The sequence below is a fragment of the Varanus komodoensis genome, unplaced genomic scaffold (genome assembly GCF_004798865.1).
Source record: "Varanus komodoensis strain SLA01 unplaced genomic scaffold, ASM479886v1 scaffold48, whole genome shotgun sequence".
Lineage (NCBI taxonomy): Eukaryota > Metazoa > Chordata > Lepidosauria > Squamata > Varanidae > Varanus > Varanus komodoensis.
Window position 1 is genome coordinate 2,090,361 of NW_025336059.1, and position 17,371 is coordinate 2,107,731.

Below are 17,371 nucleotides of genomic sequence, written 5' to 3' on the forward strand. Positions count from 1 at the left end.
TTAAGGGGATCAGCCTAGCTCGTCCCTGTTCTATGGTCTTCCCGCTTCTTTTCATGCACTTACCCCCTTGTTTTAAAGATAAAACAGCTCATTTATCACTGTAATTGCTGAGACACCACTTTGGGGGGCAAGCAGCTGAAAAGAAGACGTATCAATGGGGTAACGCCATGTTCATTTGCCAGCCGGCCAACTATCACCGACCTTCCGAGCCAGAGCAGAGCGCTTACCGAGCCACGCCTGCTTGATCAAGGCGGCGAGGACCGGCAACGGATGGTGGTGGCAGCAATGAGCAGAAGCGCTCATTTAGCTCTGCGGGCAGGTCAATGTTCTCCCACATTGTAGATGTGGGGACCAGTCCTGAGAGGCGTGTCTTGCCTGAGGCTGTCCGGAGGTAGGAGCAGTCCTGCTGGATCAGACCAAAGGCCAATCCTGCCCAGCCTTCGGTTTGCAGAGGGGCCAGCCAGAGAGGCAAGAGAAGCCCACGGGCCGGGCATGAGCCCAAAAGCACCCACCTGCTCGTGCTGGAATACAAAGGCAAGAGGCTCCTCCTCGGAGAGGCACCATACGGCCACCAGGAGTAGCAGCGACTGACAGCTGATCCTTCATGCATTTGCCAACGCTCCCTTTCAAGCCATCGCTGCGTCATCTCTCCCCTTTGTTTTCCTCCTCCTAAGCTAAGAACATAATTCCCTTTCCCACTGCTTAATCATTTGAGTTACCCAGTTCTGACATTTCTCCAGCTCTACAGTCTCTTTCTGAGGTGCAGTAACCAGAACACAAGTTGCACCACAGATTTCTGTAAGAACATTGTGCGTTTCGCTCTCAATTCCCTCCCTAGGGATCCCCATCATGGAATTGGCCCGAGCCACCACCATCTACCAGCTATCCGCCACAACCCCAGGGTCCTTTCCTTGCTCAGAAACTGCCGGTTTACACATCAAGGCACACAAAAAACTAGGAGTCTTTGCCCCAGTGTGCATCACTGTGCATTTGTTTACCTTACACACCATTTGCCAAGTTTAATGCCCGTTCCCCCAGTTTGGAGAGAACCTTCTGAAGCTGCACCCAATTCTGTTTATTTAAATAATCCTAAATGATTTGGTATTCGCAGAAACCTGGCCCTTCACAGCTCACCCCTACAGTACTGAGTGCATAGCAATCTTCCATCCAAGGGTCTTCCATGGGAGACTGACCAAAGTCATCTCCACCTCCATGCACCTTCTGCCTCCAGTGGATGCCCACAATCCTCTGCGTAGGGTTACGGGCAGCCACCCTGGATCTCGCTGTGAGATGCCATGCTATTCCTCTCTCCAACCTACCTCGCTACTGACTGGATCAGACAAATCCTTTGCTCCTCATCGGGCTCCCTTTTACACAAGAAAGGCAGAAGTAGTACATGTCAAGGAGCGTTCCTTGCCAGCAAGATTACTTGCAAGATCAATAGAGTCATTCACATTATCTTTTAAACTTCTTGTCAACATTCAAGGCGTAACTGCACATGACATCAGCTTGAAGATGCTAGAAGATTTATCTATGCTGATGAGATGGCTAGCCACCTATCTGAAATAGGAGAACCAAGTCAAGAACTGAAGCATCTCATGACGCAGTTTGGACATTTATCTGGTTATGAAACTAAGATACAGAAATTTGAAACCCTTAATTGAAGTATTTCAAAAATCTAATTGCCCCAGATTCTCTTTTAGATAAATTCCACGGGCCAAAGGTCTCACTGTGCACTATCTCAATATACACCTCACTATCAACAGTCAAGGGACATAACAATAATTTTCAACCAAATTAACTCAAGATTAAAACGATGGTGCAGCTCAGCCTTCTGCAACCTAGTGTTTACTGGACAGCTTGGACTTCAACTCTGATTGGCCTTCGAGGCATGGAAAATAGTCAAGAACTACAAGAAATACAGTCTAGAATTTCTGGAGCACACCAGATTAGGAAAGACTGGTCTAGCTTAAATGTCCCTTGGGGACATCATGACTTCGCTATCTTACCACAGTAGAATTTTCTATTTCGCAATTGTCGACGTTTAATTTCAGAAAAGTTGCAGGAAGGATGGCAGTACAAGTCTGACAGAATTATTTTGGCCTCTAATAAACCTACAGAAAACTTAATATCAACGTAAGATTCATAGCCTAACGAAAGATGCACCGCCTCGCTCTACCGTGTTTGGTTAAGGTTAGGCTGGCTAAGAGATTAATGTGACCCGGCAAATAAAAACAGCAAACGCGCCTTCTGCAAATCCTTCTGCATTCCAGCCTTAGGATAACAAAGAAGAAAAGGTAGCCCTGCTAGAAGGTCCCCCAACTTATCAACACATATGCTAGTGTGGGACAGATAATACCTGTAGGATTTTACCCTACGTTTCTTGACTTGTTGCAGTTTGTAGAGTTGCAACCTTTTCATCTCCATGGTCGTTTTGAAGATTTTGATTTACAAGCAAAAAGTAGATTGCTCATTGGCCTGTGAAACTAACCAACAAACCTACAAACATATTTTTTCTTAGCCCAAGGAGTCCCCCAATGACTCTGTGCAGCAGTTTTAGTAGAACAGAGGCGGGGAAGTCTGCTTCTCTTAGTGCAGTTGATCTAGCTTAAAACTGGATCCAACACATTATATCTTAATATGTATTGCTACTTCATGTATTGATTATCATCAGCAAAATGGGGGAAAGCGTCCACAAAAGGGAATTCTACCAGAGATTCAATCTTTCCTTTTTAGAGGCAGAAGACAGTTTACTTGTGAGACCAGTGTTGGGAGAGAACTGTTAAAAATGACAATGCCGTGTGATTTAACACCTTTGACATCAGACAAGTTCTGCAAAGTTGGAAATAGTAAGTACTGGTATCGTGCTAAAAAGGGAGAGATTTCTCCATCTGTGGTGAATATGTTGCAGAACTAAAGCGTATTGGAAAATTATCCAGGAAATATTATCCTTTACTAAAGTAAATGTACTTATATATCCACTTGTTTGCCTTCCTAATTTATACCAGACAACCTAGAAAGAAATAGAACATAGCATTAAAGATCACAGGAGTGGTATGCTCATTACTGGAGATATAAAGGGAAGCCTTTGAGACAAGAATAGCTCAAGAAACTGTGGGATATACTTTTATTAGTTAAAGTGCAGGCATTCTGCAAACCCTCAAATATATTCCACTATGATAATGTAGAGCCCAGTCATCATTTTGGTAAAAATAACTCGTTTTCACTAGGATATGACCAATCTGAGTGGCTATAGCTTGCTTTTCATCAGTGGATTTTATCCGAGAGAAAGTTGTTTTCGTATGAAGAGGATTGTTTGAGCTTTGGGACATTTCCTTTTAAATTAGAGAGAAATCCCAAACTTCAATGTAAGGCCCACTGCATTCAACGGGGCTTAAATCACAAATGCCTTTGCCGAATCTGCCTCCGGCAACTGTCAACATGTAACAACATGATTTTGTCCAGATTAACGCAGAATAAACCAAATGTTGTTCAGGGGTTTTCTCCCAGGCTACAAGCATGGATAGCAACCTCAATCTCAGAAGGTGCTTTTGGATCGCCTGAACCCTTCCATCTGACAAGATAATCACTAGCTCAGTTACCCTTCTAACTGATTAAGAGCCTTGAATGGATAGAGAGAAATGTTAATATTTAGATCAGATGTGCCTCCTACATGAGGAGAAGCCTATTAACCAGAAGTGTCCTCAGTTATCTTAAATTAAATGATTGCTTCCACAAAAAGCCTTTGGAGCCATCCATGGACTGGCAAGCTATTTAAATAACTGAACAGGAAGGCAGGTGCTGACAGATTATGAGTTCCCATTCACCCGTTCCGTTATGGCCACTAACAGAAAGCACACTTGTTTTTCAGTCTAATTGAATACGGTCGCATTGCCCGTGTGTACAAAAGTGGAGCGAGGCAGAAGGCAGAAGACTTGCTTGGTTCAAATGTGCTTTTCGGGTTCATCTGAGAAGATTCACTTCTGGCCCAAAGGTTTTGGCTCTTGGTGAGGAAAAGAACAAACATGGAGGTCTACAATCTGTGCAGGATCTGAAAGTAAGAGGGCAGCAGCAAATCCCAAGTGAAAAATAAAAAACCAACCTCCTAGCTCCAGTGTGGAAATAAAAGCCTGGAATCAGAAAACGTGATGTTCTGAGGGTGTGCAGGCAAAGCTGCACAGAAGCATGTCGACAGGTCCACAAATTCCTTGGTACAAAAAGCCATTTTTGCTCTACATAATGATCCAAGGATTTAGGGACTAGTTTTAAACCAAGCCTCTCAAACATTCAAAATCGCACACTCTTAGTCAGAAGGAAAGCCTTCTATTTCAAGAGAGACATAATTATAATGGACTCTCATCCTTTCAAAGCCAGTTAAGGAGCCAATTCTCCTTTTTCAGCAACGTTTAAACTCCCCATTTTATCACTCACTCTGGGAAGCCTATGACAAAAAAACCTCTTTCCTAATGATTTGTGTTGTCGGCTTGTACAAAAGGGGTATTTCCATTGCTTTTCTGAATGTTCCTTAAGGGGGAACCAAAGCAGTTCTGAATGATACAAACCTCCTTTTCCCCTGGGCCACTGCAGAGAAACAGCATCCTCCATTTTTGCAGAGGCAAACACAAGCGTTGTTGTTCAGTCCAGCACCGAGAATGTGAGCGCCTCTTAAAGCTCTTTCTAAAAGCAGGTGTTTTGGGGCAGGGGAGGGCAACCTGTGGCCCTGAAAATGCTGGAATGCAACTCCCATCAGCCCTAGCCATATAGTTACTGGTAAGGGATGCTGGAAGTTGCCATGGAATAGCACCTGGAGCCTCCCAGCTGTGCTGTAAGCAGTATCATCTGCACGATCCATTTGAGTATAACAGCCCAACCAGCTCGAGTCACCCTCTAGATAACAATTTTTCAGCAGCAGCATTTTACCACACCCGGCTTAGCCCAGGAGGTTTAGCAGCGGACGGGGTGAAGAACAGAGGGAAATCGGGGCCACGCCATGGAACTTCTGGCTATTTTGTGGCTATGAGTTTCGTGCTTTGGGTTCAGGAGAGGAAGAGCTGCATTCAAAGGATAGCAGTATTAGAGGCTATCCTTTGAATGTAGAAGTAAAATTCAATTTCTTTTTTAAAAGCTGCAGTGAATTTTAAGCATTTGTTATAGTTAAATTTTGTTCCTCATAAAACCAGATATCTAAGCGCTTTAGAGAAACAGCCCCATGTCTCAAACACAAGAACTTCCCTGTGCAGCTGCTGCTTCCCCACCCAAGCCAAAGGCATCTGCCTCTAACTCTGGGTTCAGCTGTAACTTTTGCCATCACCTTCCTGATTGCCCTAACCCTTATCTTTACCCACAGGGATAGACAAGAAAGGGAGGGGCCTGGTCCACAGCCCCTACTGGATACCAGTCAAGAAATGTATTGCTTGACTTAGGAAGCCTACACTGCTCCATTCTTCTGCAGCCCCAAACACGTACTTGGACTGCCTTGGGTGAAGATGGTCCCTGCAAAAGGGGTGGGAAGGAAGCAGTTCTCTGGATTTCCAGCTCCTTCAAGTCCCAGTAAAGAATGACCAAGCAGGCAGGGGACTTCTAGCAGCTGAAGCCCAAAGCACCAGAAGATCTGCCTGCTGCCCACCTGAGCCTGGATGTTCGCACAGGCCAAGAATTGAAAGGTGTCTTGCTAAAACCACAAAGAAAGCCACAAGTACAATTCGAATTCATGAAAACAGCATTACTATCAACACAGAATTTCAGTCGTGCAACGCTATGTCCTCGGAGTTGTTTGATCAGTTTGATGATATCAACTGCAGCCCTTTTGACTGGCTGCTAAGGTGCTTCAGAGTAATTTGGTAGACATTTTAAAAGGTGTGAGTTGGATCCAAACCAAGTTTAGTTACATCTATTTCCCATTAACCTCAATGAGACTTGAGAGTAGTTATAGGTAGGGCTGCATATAACTCATTCTTGTTCATTTCAACAAAATCTAAATGCAACCAGCCTGGTTCCAGGTACAAGAAATTTTAAAACTGCCCAGAGCAAGCAACATTTTATCCTTTCATCCTTTCTCCTCTTATACAGAACAGAGGACCACTAAGAGTACCTCTTCTGAAGTGATGCTAGTCACAACAAGCAAGCACCTAATCTACAAAGGAAATGTTATTTTTTCAGTTCCAGAAAGCTCATACAAACATAACTAATTATTCCATTAATTAATAAACCAAAACTCATGTTGCTGGATCCAGACCTGCCATTCTGTTTGCCAAGGAGCCAGACCCTCTTATGGTTTCTTCCATAAACAGACAAGCAGACAGAAAATATGGAAAGGGGGAGGCAAAGTTAGTTATGCAGAGTTCTGCATGCAGCCCTCAGCCTCACCTCCAGGACCATTCAAGAGGGTCCCATGACTCTCCGGAGCAGATTTCACTGGGCTCCAAGGGGCAGGAAGGATCAGCAAAACAACCTGCCTCTTTTGCCCAGTGCCAGATTCCAACCACTAATTGATCAAAAGTCAGTTAATATCCCTTTTCCTCAGGTAACAACCGTAGAGAGACATAATCCATGATTCACCGTTTGCATTATGAATACTGGAAGAAAAGGTAGAAGAACCAGAAAAAAGCAGACATGGGCAAAGAAGTCCAATTTAATCCCTTTCAAACTCTCCTGAAGTCAAGCCAGATGATTTATACTTCCCATATCTAGAGGGAAGCCTTTCAAATCAACATGTTAGAATGCTGCAACTTACACTACAATCATGTAATTGTGCTCCTATTTCCTTGGCGGAAGATCAACCGAGAACATGGCCCCCATGTGGAACTAACCACCCAACCCCTCTGGCAGATCAGTGATGAGAGATCTGAACAGAGGTTGGCTGAGCCCTGTTCCAAAGCACCAGACTGCAGCGTGACACCCTCACGAGTCTGCCTGAGCAGTTTGTTCTCTCTCGCTCCCCATTCTCTCGGATGCACGGCACGTCGGCCCTTTGCAAACATGGTGCCCAGATAATGCAATACCATCCCCTCAGGGAAGCATGCCTCATTTTTTGGCAGTTTTAGTTCAGTAAGCATTTTCAGGATGCAGTTTCTCATTTAACGAGGATGTAACTGCTGCTGCTTTTGGACGTGGTGGTTTCAGCTTTAGAGGGTCTGATTATTACTTTGCACCTTATTGGTTTATTTCGTCTTTTTTTTTTTAGAAAGGTGAGGTCCCTAATAAAAATACCCTGCTCACTAAGAAGCAGCTTCCCAAACTAGGACAGGGAAAAAAGCACTGTGCAGCTGCTGCCACTAGATGGCTGGCTTTCCAGGAAGTGCCATACCTGGCTTCTCCGCTCCTTTCCTCAATTAAAACAAGCAGACCAAGGCAGGCAGAACTTTAAAAAGCAGCACTGCCCCATCTGGTTCTAGTCTCACCTCTGTGCACCGTTTCCCTTTCCCTTTTCCACACAGGGGTCCTTCGCGGCAAAGGAGGCTTGCCACAACCGCTGGCGCCCCGTCACTGGCTGGTGGCTTCAAACCCCGGCTCTCCCAGAATGAGCGATTCGCCCCCAAGGACTTCTCCTTATATAATCCGAGCTGTCAGTCCCTATATTCCTCACCAGTCGCATGCCACTGGACTGTTTATAGATGGGAAAACAGGGGGCGGGGGGCGCATCCTGCCAAGGTAATTAACGCAACTGCCACCATGTCTGTTTCAAGGCCACCTTCGTAGCAGCAATTCCTTCCTCTTAACATTCCCTCAGTTGGTTTAAATGCCGAAATCATTTCCACCATGAGTGCCTTCACGAATGCAGCTGGCCCTCAAGCAGTTCCGTGTTGCAGGGGCGTGTGTGTGAACAAGCCTCCCCCGCGCATTGTCCTGACCGCATGTGAGGAGGATGGACACTTCCTGCTCCACCATCTGGGCCTGTGTGGCCAAACCCACTGCAGCAACCTGCTCAGGACGAGAGAACAGTGAAGGATCAGACCATTCCTAGCCAGGGGGGAGACACAAGGGTGTGTTGATGTGGTGGAAGCACGAGGCACAGACTGAGGGGAGGGCTGAATACACAGGAAACCGGTGATATTAACCTGAGGGTAGCAAATGGATCTGATGCTCGGTCAGAGCACCACTATTCATGATTTTATTTGCAACCAGGAGGTGTAGTGGTAAATCTGGAAGTGCGGGCGCTCATTACGAGGGGTCTCCAGAATCGACCTCCCCAAAGGAGAGTAGAAAAATGCAAGCAATGGGGCTGACCCATAGACCCAAACCCTTTCTGGGTGTTGATGCATAGCAGCATCTCATTCTACCAGTTTTCGTCTCTATCAGGAACGGGTCTTTTATAAAGTTCATGGCTAATACTAGCCATTCAAGACTTGACCACCCCAAAATACTTTGCATTGTAACAGGGGGAAAACATAGAAACATAGAAAGTCAGAAGGGGTCTCCTGGGCCATCTAGTCTGACCCCTGGCTCCAGCCGGCTCCGCTCACGACATGCCCACCGGTTGCTGAAGACATACATTTCCCCTCCCAACTGAGAAGACTGTAGCTAAGCTGAGAGGGAACAGAGAAGAGGACGGGTGCGGGGCAGATAACCACATCTCTCCAGGCTCTGCTTCCATGGCATCACTGCCTGCACCTCCAACCACTATTTCGGAAGTGCCTAAATCACCATGCAGAGAAAACCCAGCCTGGGTACCGCAGTCTCATAGCATACGCCCTGGTCAGAGATGCAGAGTGGCATATGACAATGTTTTGCCACTGGGTTTCTACAGAGGGGGATGTGATAGAGCAACTGGGAAAAGGCCTTTATCTTGCACGTGGGGAAAAGATTAGGAAATAAACCGTGAGGTCTCAGAACAGAACACCTGTGTGTAGCAGCCCCTGTCCCACACGCGCTCAGCTTGCTATTGTGCTGAGTCCAACGCCAACCCACGGGCCCCTTAAGTAAGCTGGACAGAAGTGGTGAGAAACAAACTAATCTAGTCAAGAGCGCTGAACCTCAGTAATCCGGATTCCAGTCCCCACTTAGCCATGACGTTGGCTGGGGGACTTTGGACCACTCACTGACTCTCAGCCAAACCTACCTCCTGGAGCTGTTGTTAAGTTTAACATGGTGAGCAGGATTATGTGAGATGCCTTGGATTCTTTGCAGGAAAAAGGATATAAATATAATAAATAAAGAGTTTGGCTCAGTAGCATGCAGATTTTTATATTCCCCTGCCTGGACCTCTAAGCAACAGAAATCATGTGAAGGGAAAAGCAACAGAAGGGAGGATGCTGAATCCCGTTTGATTACTATGGCTTCCCTGGTGAGCATTCTGCAGGGAGAGGATCTTTGTTTAAGTTATGATGCGGCTCTGCTAAATGTTTCTGTGCACAAAAGGAACACGACGTGTGTTACACACACAGAGACAGAGAAACTGACTCCAGTTCTGTTGCTAAGAGACTACAAAGGATAATGGCATTGGCCGTCTTTGTTTATGAAATAAATTGCTCGGGGAGAGAACAAACACAGCCTTTCGAGCCCCCTTGTGTCTTGTTCTCATTTTTAAATGAATGCAAGAAGATGACTGAGAATGGCTGAGAACATAAGCAATCTCCATTTAAAAAAATGGAAATGGAAAGGCACCCTTGAAAATGAGATGAAATGTATGGTTTCAACAGGCAAAGTCTGTAGCATTGATTAATCTTTTGGGCAACAGATACCTCCTCTCCCCCACACATGCCAGCCCCCGGCAACAATGAAAGACGGTCGCTTCTTTTCGGTAGGAGCACAAACAAGCTTGCAATAAATGGCACGCCATGCCAAGTTTTCTTCTTCAAGCCTTTCTTCATTAAAGATGACTGCACTATAAAAATAATGTGGCCATTAAAACAGTGTTAAGCATTTAGCATCTGGTCCCCAATAAAAAACCAGACCTTTTAACAAGGGCATCTTACCAGTGTAAATATTTGTTAGATTATTTCAGAAACTGAGTGAGAAGGTAAGGGTGCAGATCATCAGTGGGGCAAACATGCAGTAGCTAAACGTATTTCCAAGAGGCAAAGGGATGGCGAATCAAGCTGATGCCTGGTTAGAGCAAACGAAGATATAATGAAGTCAGGAGAAAAGCGAGGGTGTTTTGGCAGCAGAGGAAACACAATTAGGAAAAGTCACTAAGAATACCCTGTTCAGAAAACAGGACTGTGGATGGTTTGATAGATATAATCCTGGAGGCCGTGCGACCGACAAGTTTAGACCTTCAAAATGCTACACCTACTCAAAAACTCAAGCACTGCCCAAAGCAAGAAAAAAATCCAAGCACGGAGCAACTGGGTTGCCCAGGTGGAGAAGTTTGAATTACTAGCTTTCTGTCAGGGGGCATCCAGCGTTTTCCCTCTGTACCTGGGTTAGGGTGAGTGGAAGCAGGTAACCCACTAGTAACCCACTGAGCTTCATGGCCAGGTGGGGGTCTGAACCACGGTTTCCCCATGCCCTAGACCCGCACTCTGCAATACAGCACTCTGGCTCTCAAGGCAGCCACGAGCCGTGGCAGTGTGGACGTGGTGGCAACGCTCGTGAGAGGGAGAGGGGGAGAAAAAACGGAGCAAGGTCCCGCGAGATCCTGTCCGGCCCGTCACGGCACCAACCACAACGCAAGGCACTGGGCGGGGCGAGGCTGGGTTGGTTCAAAGGCTGCTGACGGCAGCGGCACCCACCTTCAGCTGCGCCCATCTTGCCCCCAGTGAGTAATGATGCAGATTGTGTCATCAGCTGGCCAAACAACGGGGGGGGGGGGCAACTGGGAGGCCAGACCACCTGGAGCGCCACCGGCTACTGAGCCCTGGGCTAGCGTTTGGTCTCCTCAATGGTGTGCCTGCGCCTCTCCTGCCGACAAGGCCTACATCCCTGAGAAACAGCGCCCACTCGAAGCTCAGGAAAGGCAGCACTCTGGAGTAAATAAAAGAGCCCCGGAACGAGCCACAGCAGGACTGCCTTGGGAAAGCACCACAAGGGGCCGTCCACCCCCCCACGCAAGCCCTCCCAAGTCATGAGGCAAGCTGTTCCTACCTCCACTACCCGAGATCTTTTCGCTACCAAGTCCAGGGATCAAACCCCAAGCTTCAGGTATGCAAAACATGGACTTATCAAGTAGTCCTCATGCCCACATGGTAAAGCGATCAAATCCATTGGCCTTAGGATCTTCCTTCTTCCCCCTGCTGCTAACAGGGCTGTCCTCGCATGTTTTCTTATGGATTCCATTTTTGGTAGCTGCGACAAACAGTAAATAAAACCTGTAGTATTTTCCCCCAGGAAGCAAACCTGTCCTTCTGGGCCCTCAAAGGTGCTTTGATTCAAAGGAACTAGCAAAGGAAATATTTCCTGCCCTTTCTTGAGAGTAGATATTTCATTTCGAGGAGCATTTCGAGGAGATGGAAAACATGCAGATAAGCAGCAGAGTGAACCTGATGCAAGCAATTTCTTGTCTAGGCAGCACCAGTTCAACAAATTCCAAACATTTGCAAGGGTGTTGGGAAATTAGCTTGTCACAGGGGATGGCAGATAGGAGACGAGGATTTTCTTTTCTATTTATGACAAACGGCACTTTAAAACTGAAGCCAGGTGCTGAAGGGTATTTTAAAATTTATGAACTTGTAAATCCACAAACACAGCCAATTAAGGTTTATCACCATCAAGGTTTAACTACCCTTAGATATAAATTTAAGGGGTTCTTTGAATCTAAGGTTGTTTACTTCCAACCAAGCAACGTAGTAAAATGATTTAAAATATTTAAAAGACAGCACATTTCAAGATAAAAGTTACAGTTGTCAAGAGCAGTGTGAGAGTTCTGTGGAGGCAAGTGTGCACCGGAATACCACTCTTTTTACCGGGAGACTTGAAAATTCAGTTACAGCGGGTGCTGAGCAGCAGAGCGCTGCAATTCTGGGACAAGGTGAAGGTCTCCAAGGATGGAGCACATGCTGGAATTGGTGGAGACTCCCAGGTTCCCTCCCTGGCTTCACCAGGTAAGGCCAGGAAGCGAGGGATTTTTGCCTGAACTCCAAAGAGTCACTGCTTGGTAGTACAGATAAAACTGAGCTACGATTTGGAATAAGGCGCCTCCCCATATTCCTCTGTAGCCAGAGATACTGCTTCAAAATGCTCTGCCTTTAAAACCAAGTAACCAGACATGCTGGAATCATTTGTGTACTCTTTTGCTCTAAAGACTTCGTTTTCAGAGAAGTGTGAAATACAAAAGCTCTAACAATGCTACAAGACAATCTCTTTTTCAGAGGGGTGGGAAGAGGTACTAGGCAAGTGAGGAAATACTTGTTTAATTTCCTATGTTTTAAATTAACAGTGGAGATTATATATTTTATAAGCTGCTGCTGCTACATGGGGGGTGGGTGGGTGGGCAATCTTTATCAGTTTCACAGTGAGCGCATTTCAAAACTCTTTGAAAATGAAGGATAGCGTTTTCGCCCCGCCCGGCTCTTTGAGGGTGCCACTTTCCCCTGCACACGGTTCCAACAGGAGCCAGGTCCCCTTGACGTTGCAAAGACAACCTAGGTCCAGGGTTGTAAAGTGAATTCAATTAGCAAGCCTGCTGTTCTTCATCATCAACATCAGGACGATAATTAAGGCCCCAGTACCACTCTGCACAAACATCCCTGCACATTGTGGGGTTCCACAGCAGCCGGGAACTCTGCCTTCAGCTAGCATGCATAAAAAAACAGAATTAATAACTATCCAAGTATGGACGGGTGACTTAATCGGTTTCGATTAGATGCAGCTCAGCCTGGAGCTTCTGTTATTTAAATGTGTTCACGGTGTTTAATTAAAAAGCCTAACAAATGTGGGGAGGGTGGCTTTCAATCCTTATCTTTATTTCTACATCTTTTGTTAGCCTTATTGATTCTAGGTGGACTGAACAACAGTCTGAAAATGTGGCCAGGATCCTTTGGTCTCTTTGCTCTTTGAGACCAAAGTTCTTTGAGACCTACTATCTGGTACTTGTCCTTACGATACGATCCACAGTAGGAATGGCAAAGGGACACCTTCCAAAGGAAGGCCAGGCGAGCACCATCTCTGCTTCCCTTCCACCATCAGCAGGTTAGGATATTTTAATCAGGCAGGCCTCGGGCTCTGAAGTTGGCTTGTGTGCTGACAGAACTGTTAACTGGTGGGCACGATTCAGCATCTGGAGTGCCCTGACTTTGCATTCTTCAAAAAAAGAGCAATGCTTCTAGTCCTCATGATGGTGAGAACAGGTCAAAACATTTGCAGACAATGTTTCGTGCCCTCTAAGAAACCCAAGGCAGATGGAGGAGGGTTTCTAGTGATGAGGTAACATGAATGATATAAAATTGTGCTAATAGGCTCATGTAGAAATTAAATGGTGGAGTGCTTGAGCTAAGGGCCCACTTCAGGTGTGAGATTATGGAATTTTCTCCCCTTCTAACATCTCCTGAAAAATGTTTCATCTCAGCAAAACTTTAGTTCTTACTGTTTTATTATTTGCTCTCAGGAGCTTGATTTGTCTTTGTTTTTTCCCTTAAACTGTTGCTTTAAATTCTTGGTTATGATGGTGATTTATCACTATTTTAGGTTTTAATGTTTTTAATCTGGTAAACCACTTCATGTGTCAACAGACATTAAACTGGACTAAAGAGAATGAAGTCAAATAACTGATTTACCTTTGTTTAGAATGAAGCATAATATGCAAAGTGGAAAACGAGGTTTGCAAGACACTAAATGGTAATTCTCACCAAATAAATCAAACTTGAAACGGATTATTTCTATATTAAGCGCATCCACAGTTCTTTGACACTCGATTCTTAAAACTTACCTCCTCTATTTGCTTCCCTCACTCTTGCTAAAGCCTGATGCACTGAGAACTCCTCCGGCCACAAAAAGACTCTTCACAGCCAGGGCCGAAGCGGCGCTGGCCATTTTAGGTGAGGGGGAAGGTGTCCCTCCCTGACAATGCAGGTGAAGTCACAGATGTTCTGGGGGGTGACAGCACGGCTGGCCGCACCAAATGGAGAAGTTCATTTCTGCCAGGACTGTGCTTGTCCAGGGCTCCGGAGAGCTCCTGGCTACAGTTTTTAACTGCTGCTTAGAGGAGGTAGGGCAGGGAGCAGGAAGAAAAAGCCTGCTTTTCAATGTTCCTGAAAACTTCCCTTGCTTTATTACGCATGCGTTAAAAGATGCATGCTTGGGGCTGGCTAGCAGCCGGAAACCTGCGTGTATCATGGTTATACTGCAGGATTCCCCGAGAAGGGTGCTTCCATGCCCCTGCTGAAGCCCGTCCCTACAGCCCACAGGTGAGAGCTCAACTCTTTGGTACCCCCTCCTCACCCAATTTAGTTCCCCCCTAAAGGACACCGGCTTATTAAGCAATCGAGCTGGCCAATGCCCTCCACAACGCCACCGCCACCGACTATTTTCAACATTATGGGAGTCATCTGGAACTCAGTGTGCCTGTCAGGCTAATTTAGAGATTGAAAGCAAAGTGTTCCTTCGGTTCACACTCAACTGGGGAGCTGAGCAGGCGGCGTGCCCTGTTTTTGGGTGGCACCATTTTGCTGCCAAATGCAAGATTGAAGGCAGGGCGCCCACGGCATCCTGAAAGGTGCTGAGTGGCTTCAGCCTCACAGGAATCTGGAATGGGGAAATCTGGAGGATGCTCTGGTACTGTGTGAAGAATCCACAAGCAATAAAGGGGGGGGGATATGGACCCATGAAGCTCCTAAAGTGACTGGCTTTTTGCTTACAAGGTAGTATCAGAGATCCACCTCAACCACCTGGAAAAGGTCTGTGAAGCTCCAAGGGTGGAGCTATAAAAATAAGAGATGGCTTGGGGTCTGGATACCTGCCAGATGCGACTGGAAAGTGGGGCGGGGGGCTGGGAATAGAAAAATGAGGAGACGTGCCGTGACTGACAGCAGCGTCCAGAACGAACGACTGCTGTTCCGCGGGCCCACAGCATTCACTCTTTGGGGGCGGGGTATCATTTTCCATTAGCAGCCCCTGCCTTCCCTTTTGATTTGTAAAGTTCCATGCGCCATCTTTTAAGGCTGACTTTTGATCAAAGCAAGGAGCTGAAATGTCAACGGTGCTTTCAGTACAGAAAAGACGGGGCAGGGGGAAGAAGAGACTGGCTGGTTTATGACTCCACTCTGGGCCTCAACAGCTGCACGTTCAGCCTCTGGGCTCCACCACTGCCCTCCTCCCCCCTTTACCCCCCCCCCCCAGCCCACCACTTCTGTTCCACACTTACTTCCGCCTGCAGAGAAGCACCACCTGGAGCAGCAAACACCTCCAAGCCGTGCCCGGACCTCTAGCATGGTGCTGACACTAAATTCAAGTAATACAGCAAGAACCACCAGAAAACCGCCGCCCACCTTGTCCTGGTCGGCACCAGCAATGCTCCAAGAACCTTTGCCACGCCTCCTGAGGGAAAAGCCACCACAGGCGCAGCCAACCGCGAGGCCGCTCTCTGGAGCGGCCTTACCGGCCGCTGGTTGGGGTGACCTGGCAGGACGTGCCGGGGAGGCCCCAGGCTGTCAGGGGGAGGCCGTGTGCCTTGGGGCTGAAAGGCCCGTGTGGAAAAGGAGGCTTGACTTCACTCTTTCCGTGCAAAGCAGAAGCACAGAAAGGGTCCCCCCACCCCTTTAGCTCGTTAGGCGTGATTAATCTAGGGTTTGTTGGCCTAGAGGGAGCCTACGTGCAGCCCAAGTGGACAAATCTCGAGGAGAGAAGGAAGAGCTCAAGCAGCGAGGTGGAAAGAGGCCCTGCTCACCACTTCGTCTTCCGTCCAGCACTTCTCAATGAGTTTCGGCACGGGCTTCTTCACCAGGCGTTGGAGGGCTTTGCCAGCGTCATAGTTGCTTTCGTGCAGCTAAAGGAGAGAGAGAACAGCAAGCCGATCAGTGGAAAGAACCGAGGGGGAAGGAGGGAATAAGAAAAGGGTGTCCGTACACCCGCGTTTTTCTGAACCGTTTTTCCAAGAAAGATCCAGAGCCAAAGCGGATATTTAAAAGTCTGCCCTGCAGCATTTTCCAAAAGCATTAAAATACATCCACTGGAAGGAAACCATACCCCCCCCCCCCAAAAAAAAAGAAAAGACAGAGTTGCTGCTGCCTTCAAAAGAGACAGGTTCCTTCACAGCCTTTTCTCATTCGCAGTGACTCGATGGGCAGAGCCAGTCCTTTGGCAAGGGAGCGTGTCCGCGGGCAGAAGCAGGGAACTTGCCCCCCCCCCCCCAGAGGTTCTGGCCTACTAGTCCCCTCAATCCTGGAGAGCACAGCCTAGGGGGAAGACTGAGGAAGCTAAAGGCCAACACATCCGGACAGCCACAAGCTGCTCTCCTTGCTCTTGCAGTACTGCGGAAAGGCACTTGGTTTGCATCGGAGTTTTCATGGGGGTTTCAAGCCCACCCCACGCCTATTCTTGAACAAACGAAGAATTGCACATGGTGGAGAAAGTGGAGAGAGAGACATGTTTCTCTCTCTCTGTCACAGTACTAGAACCCCGAAAGAGTCCATCCCATGAAGGAGGATGGTTGGAGATCCAGAATAGATGTTTTTTTTAAAAAAAAACAGTGCATATTAAAAACTACAGAATCCAGGAGATACAATGACAGCCACCAACTTGGATGGTTTTAAAAAAAGAGTGGACAAATTCATGAAGGAGAAGGCCACCCACAGCTGTTCACCCTGACGGCCACATGCTACCTCCAGTAGCAGAGGCAGTATGCCTGTTGCTGGGGAACATGGGTGGGAGAGTGCCCTTGCACACACAACCTGCTTGTGAGATCCATTGGGCAGCTGGCTGACTACTGTGTCGGCAGGAGGCTGAACTGGAGTGGGGGGAGGCTTGGCTGACCTCTGGGGTGCTCTGCAGGAAGTAGAGAAAAGGGGCTTCTAGCGACTGGACACTGTCTGCAGGCCTGGTCCAACTGACACTGTAAATGGCCCACTGGCGCCAGGAGCTGTGCAAAGCAACCGCCAAAGGCCTCGTGCAAGTGTTCCTGCTCAGCTCGCATTCAGGTGCAGCGGCTGCAGGGCATTCCAGCCCAGCTCACCACCCACGGCAGTGACGATTCAGCAAGAGTATTTGAGGCAAAGGGTATGAATTCTAGGCAGGGCCCATTTGTGGGAAACGAGACACTGACTGAAAGTGTTCACGTCTCCCGGCCACCCCCCCCTGCCCTCACGCACCTCCCCGTTTGGGTTGCTCTGCTCCCAGCCTCCTCCGTATGACTCATGGAAGGAATCTATTTTTGCCTGAAGGAACAGAACAAAATTTCCTTCCTTTCCTCTAATGAACAAGCTTAAAAACTGGAAGAAGAACAAGGCCGGAAGAAGGCCAAGAACAATGGGCCAACCGTCAGCGAGAAAGGTGGCGGGAC

At 47.3% G+C, this 17,371-nt stretch overlaps 1 protein-coding gene across 1 annotated transcript in view; it reads right to left on the bottom strand.

Moving 5' to 3' along the window:
* RERE (arginine-glutamic acid dipeptide repeats) overlaps positions 1–17,371 on the bottom strand; it is a 307,198-nt gene that overhangs the window by 80,474 nt on the left and 209,353 nt on the right. Inside the window, 1 exon segment of the mRNA XM_044445541.1 lies at positions 15,761–15,859. Coding sequence (XP_044301476.1) covers positions 15,761–15,859 — 99 coding nt within the window.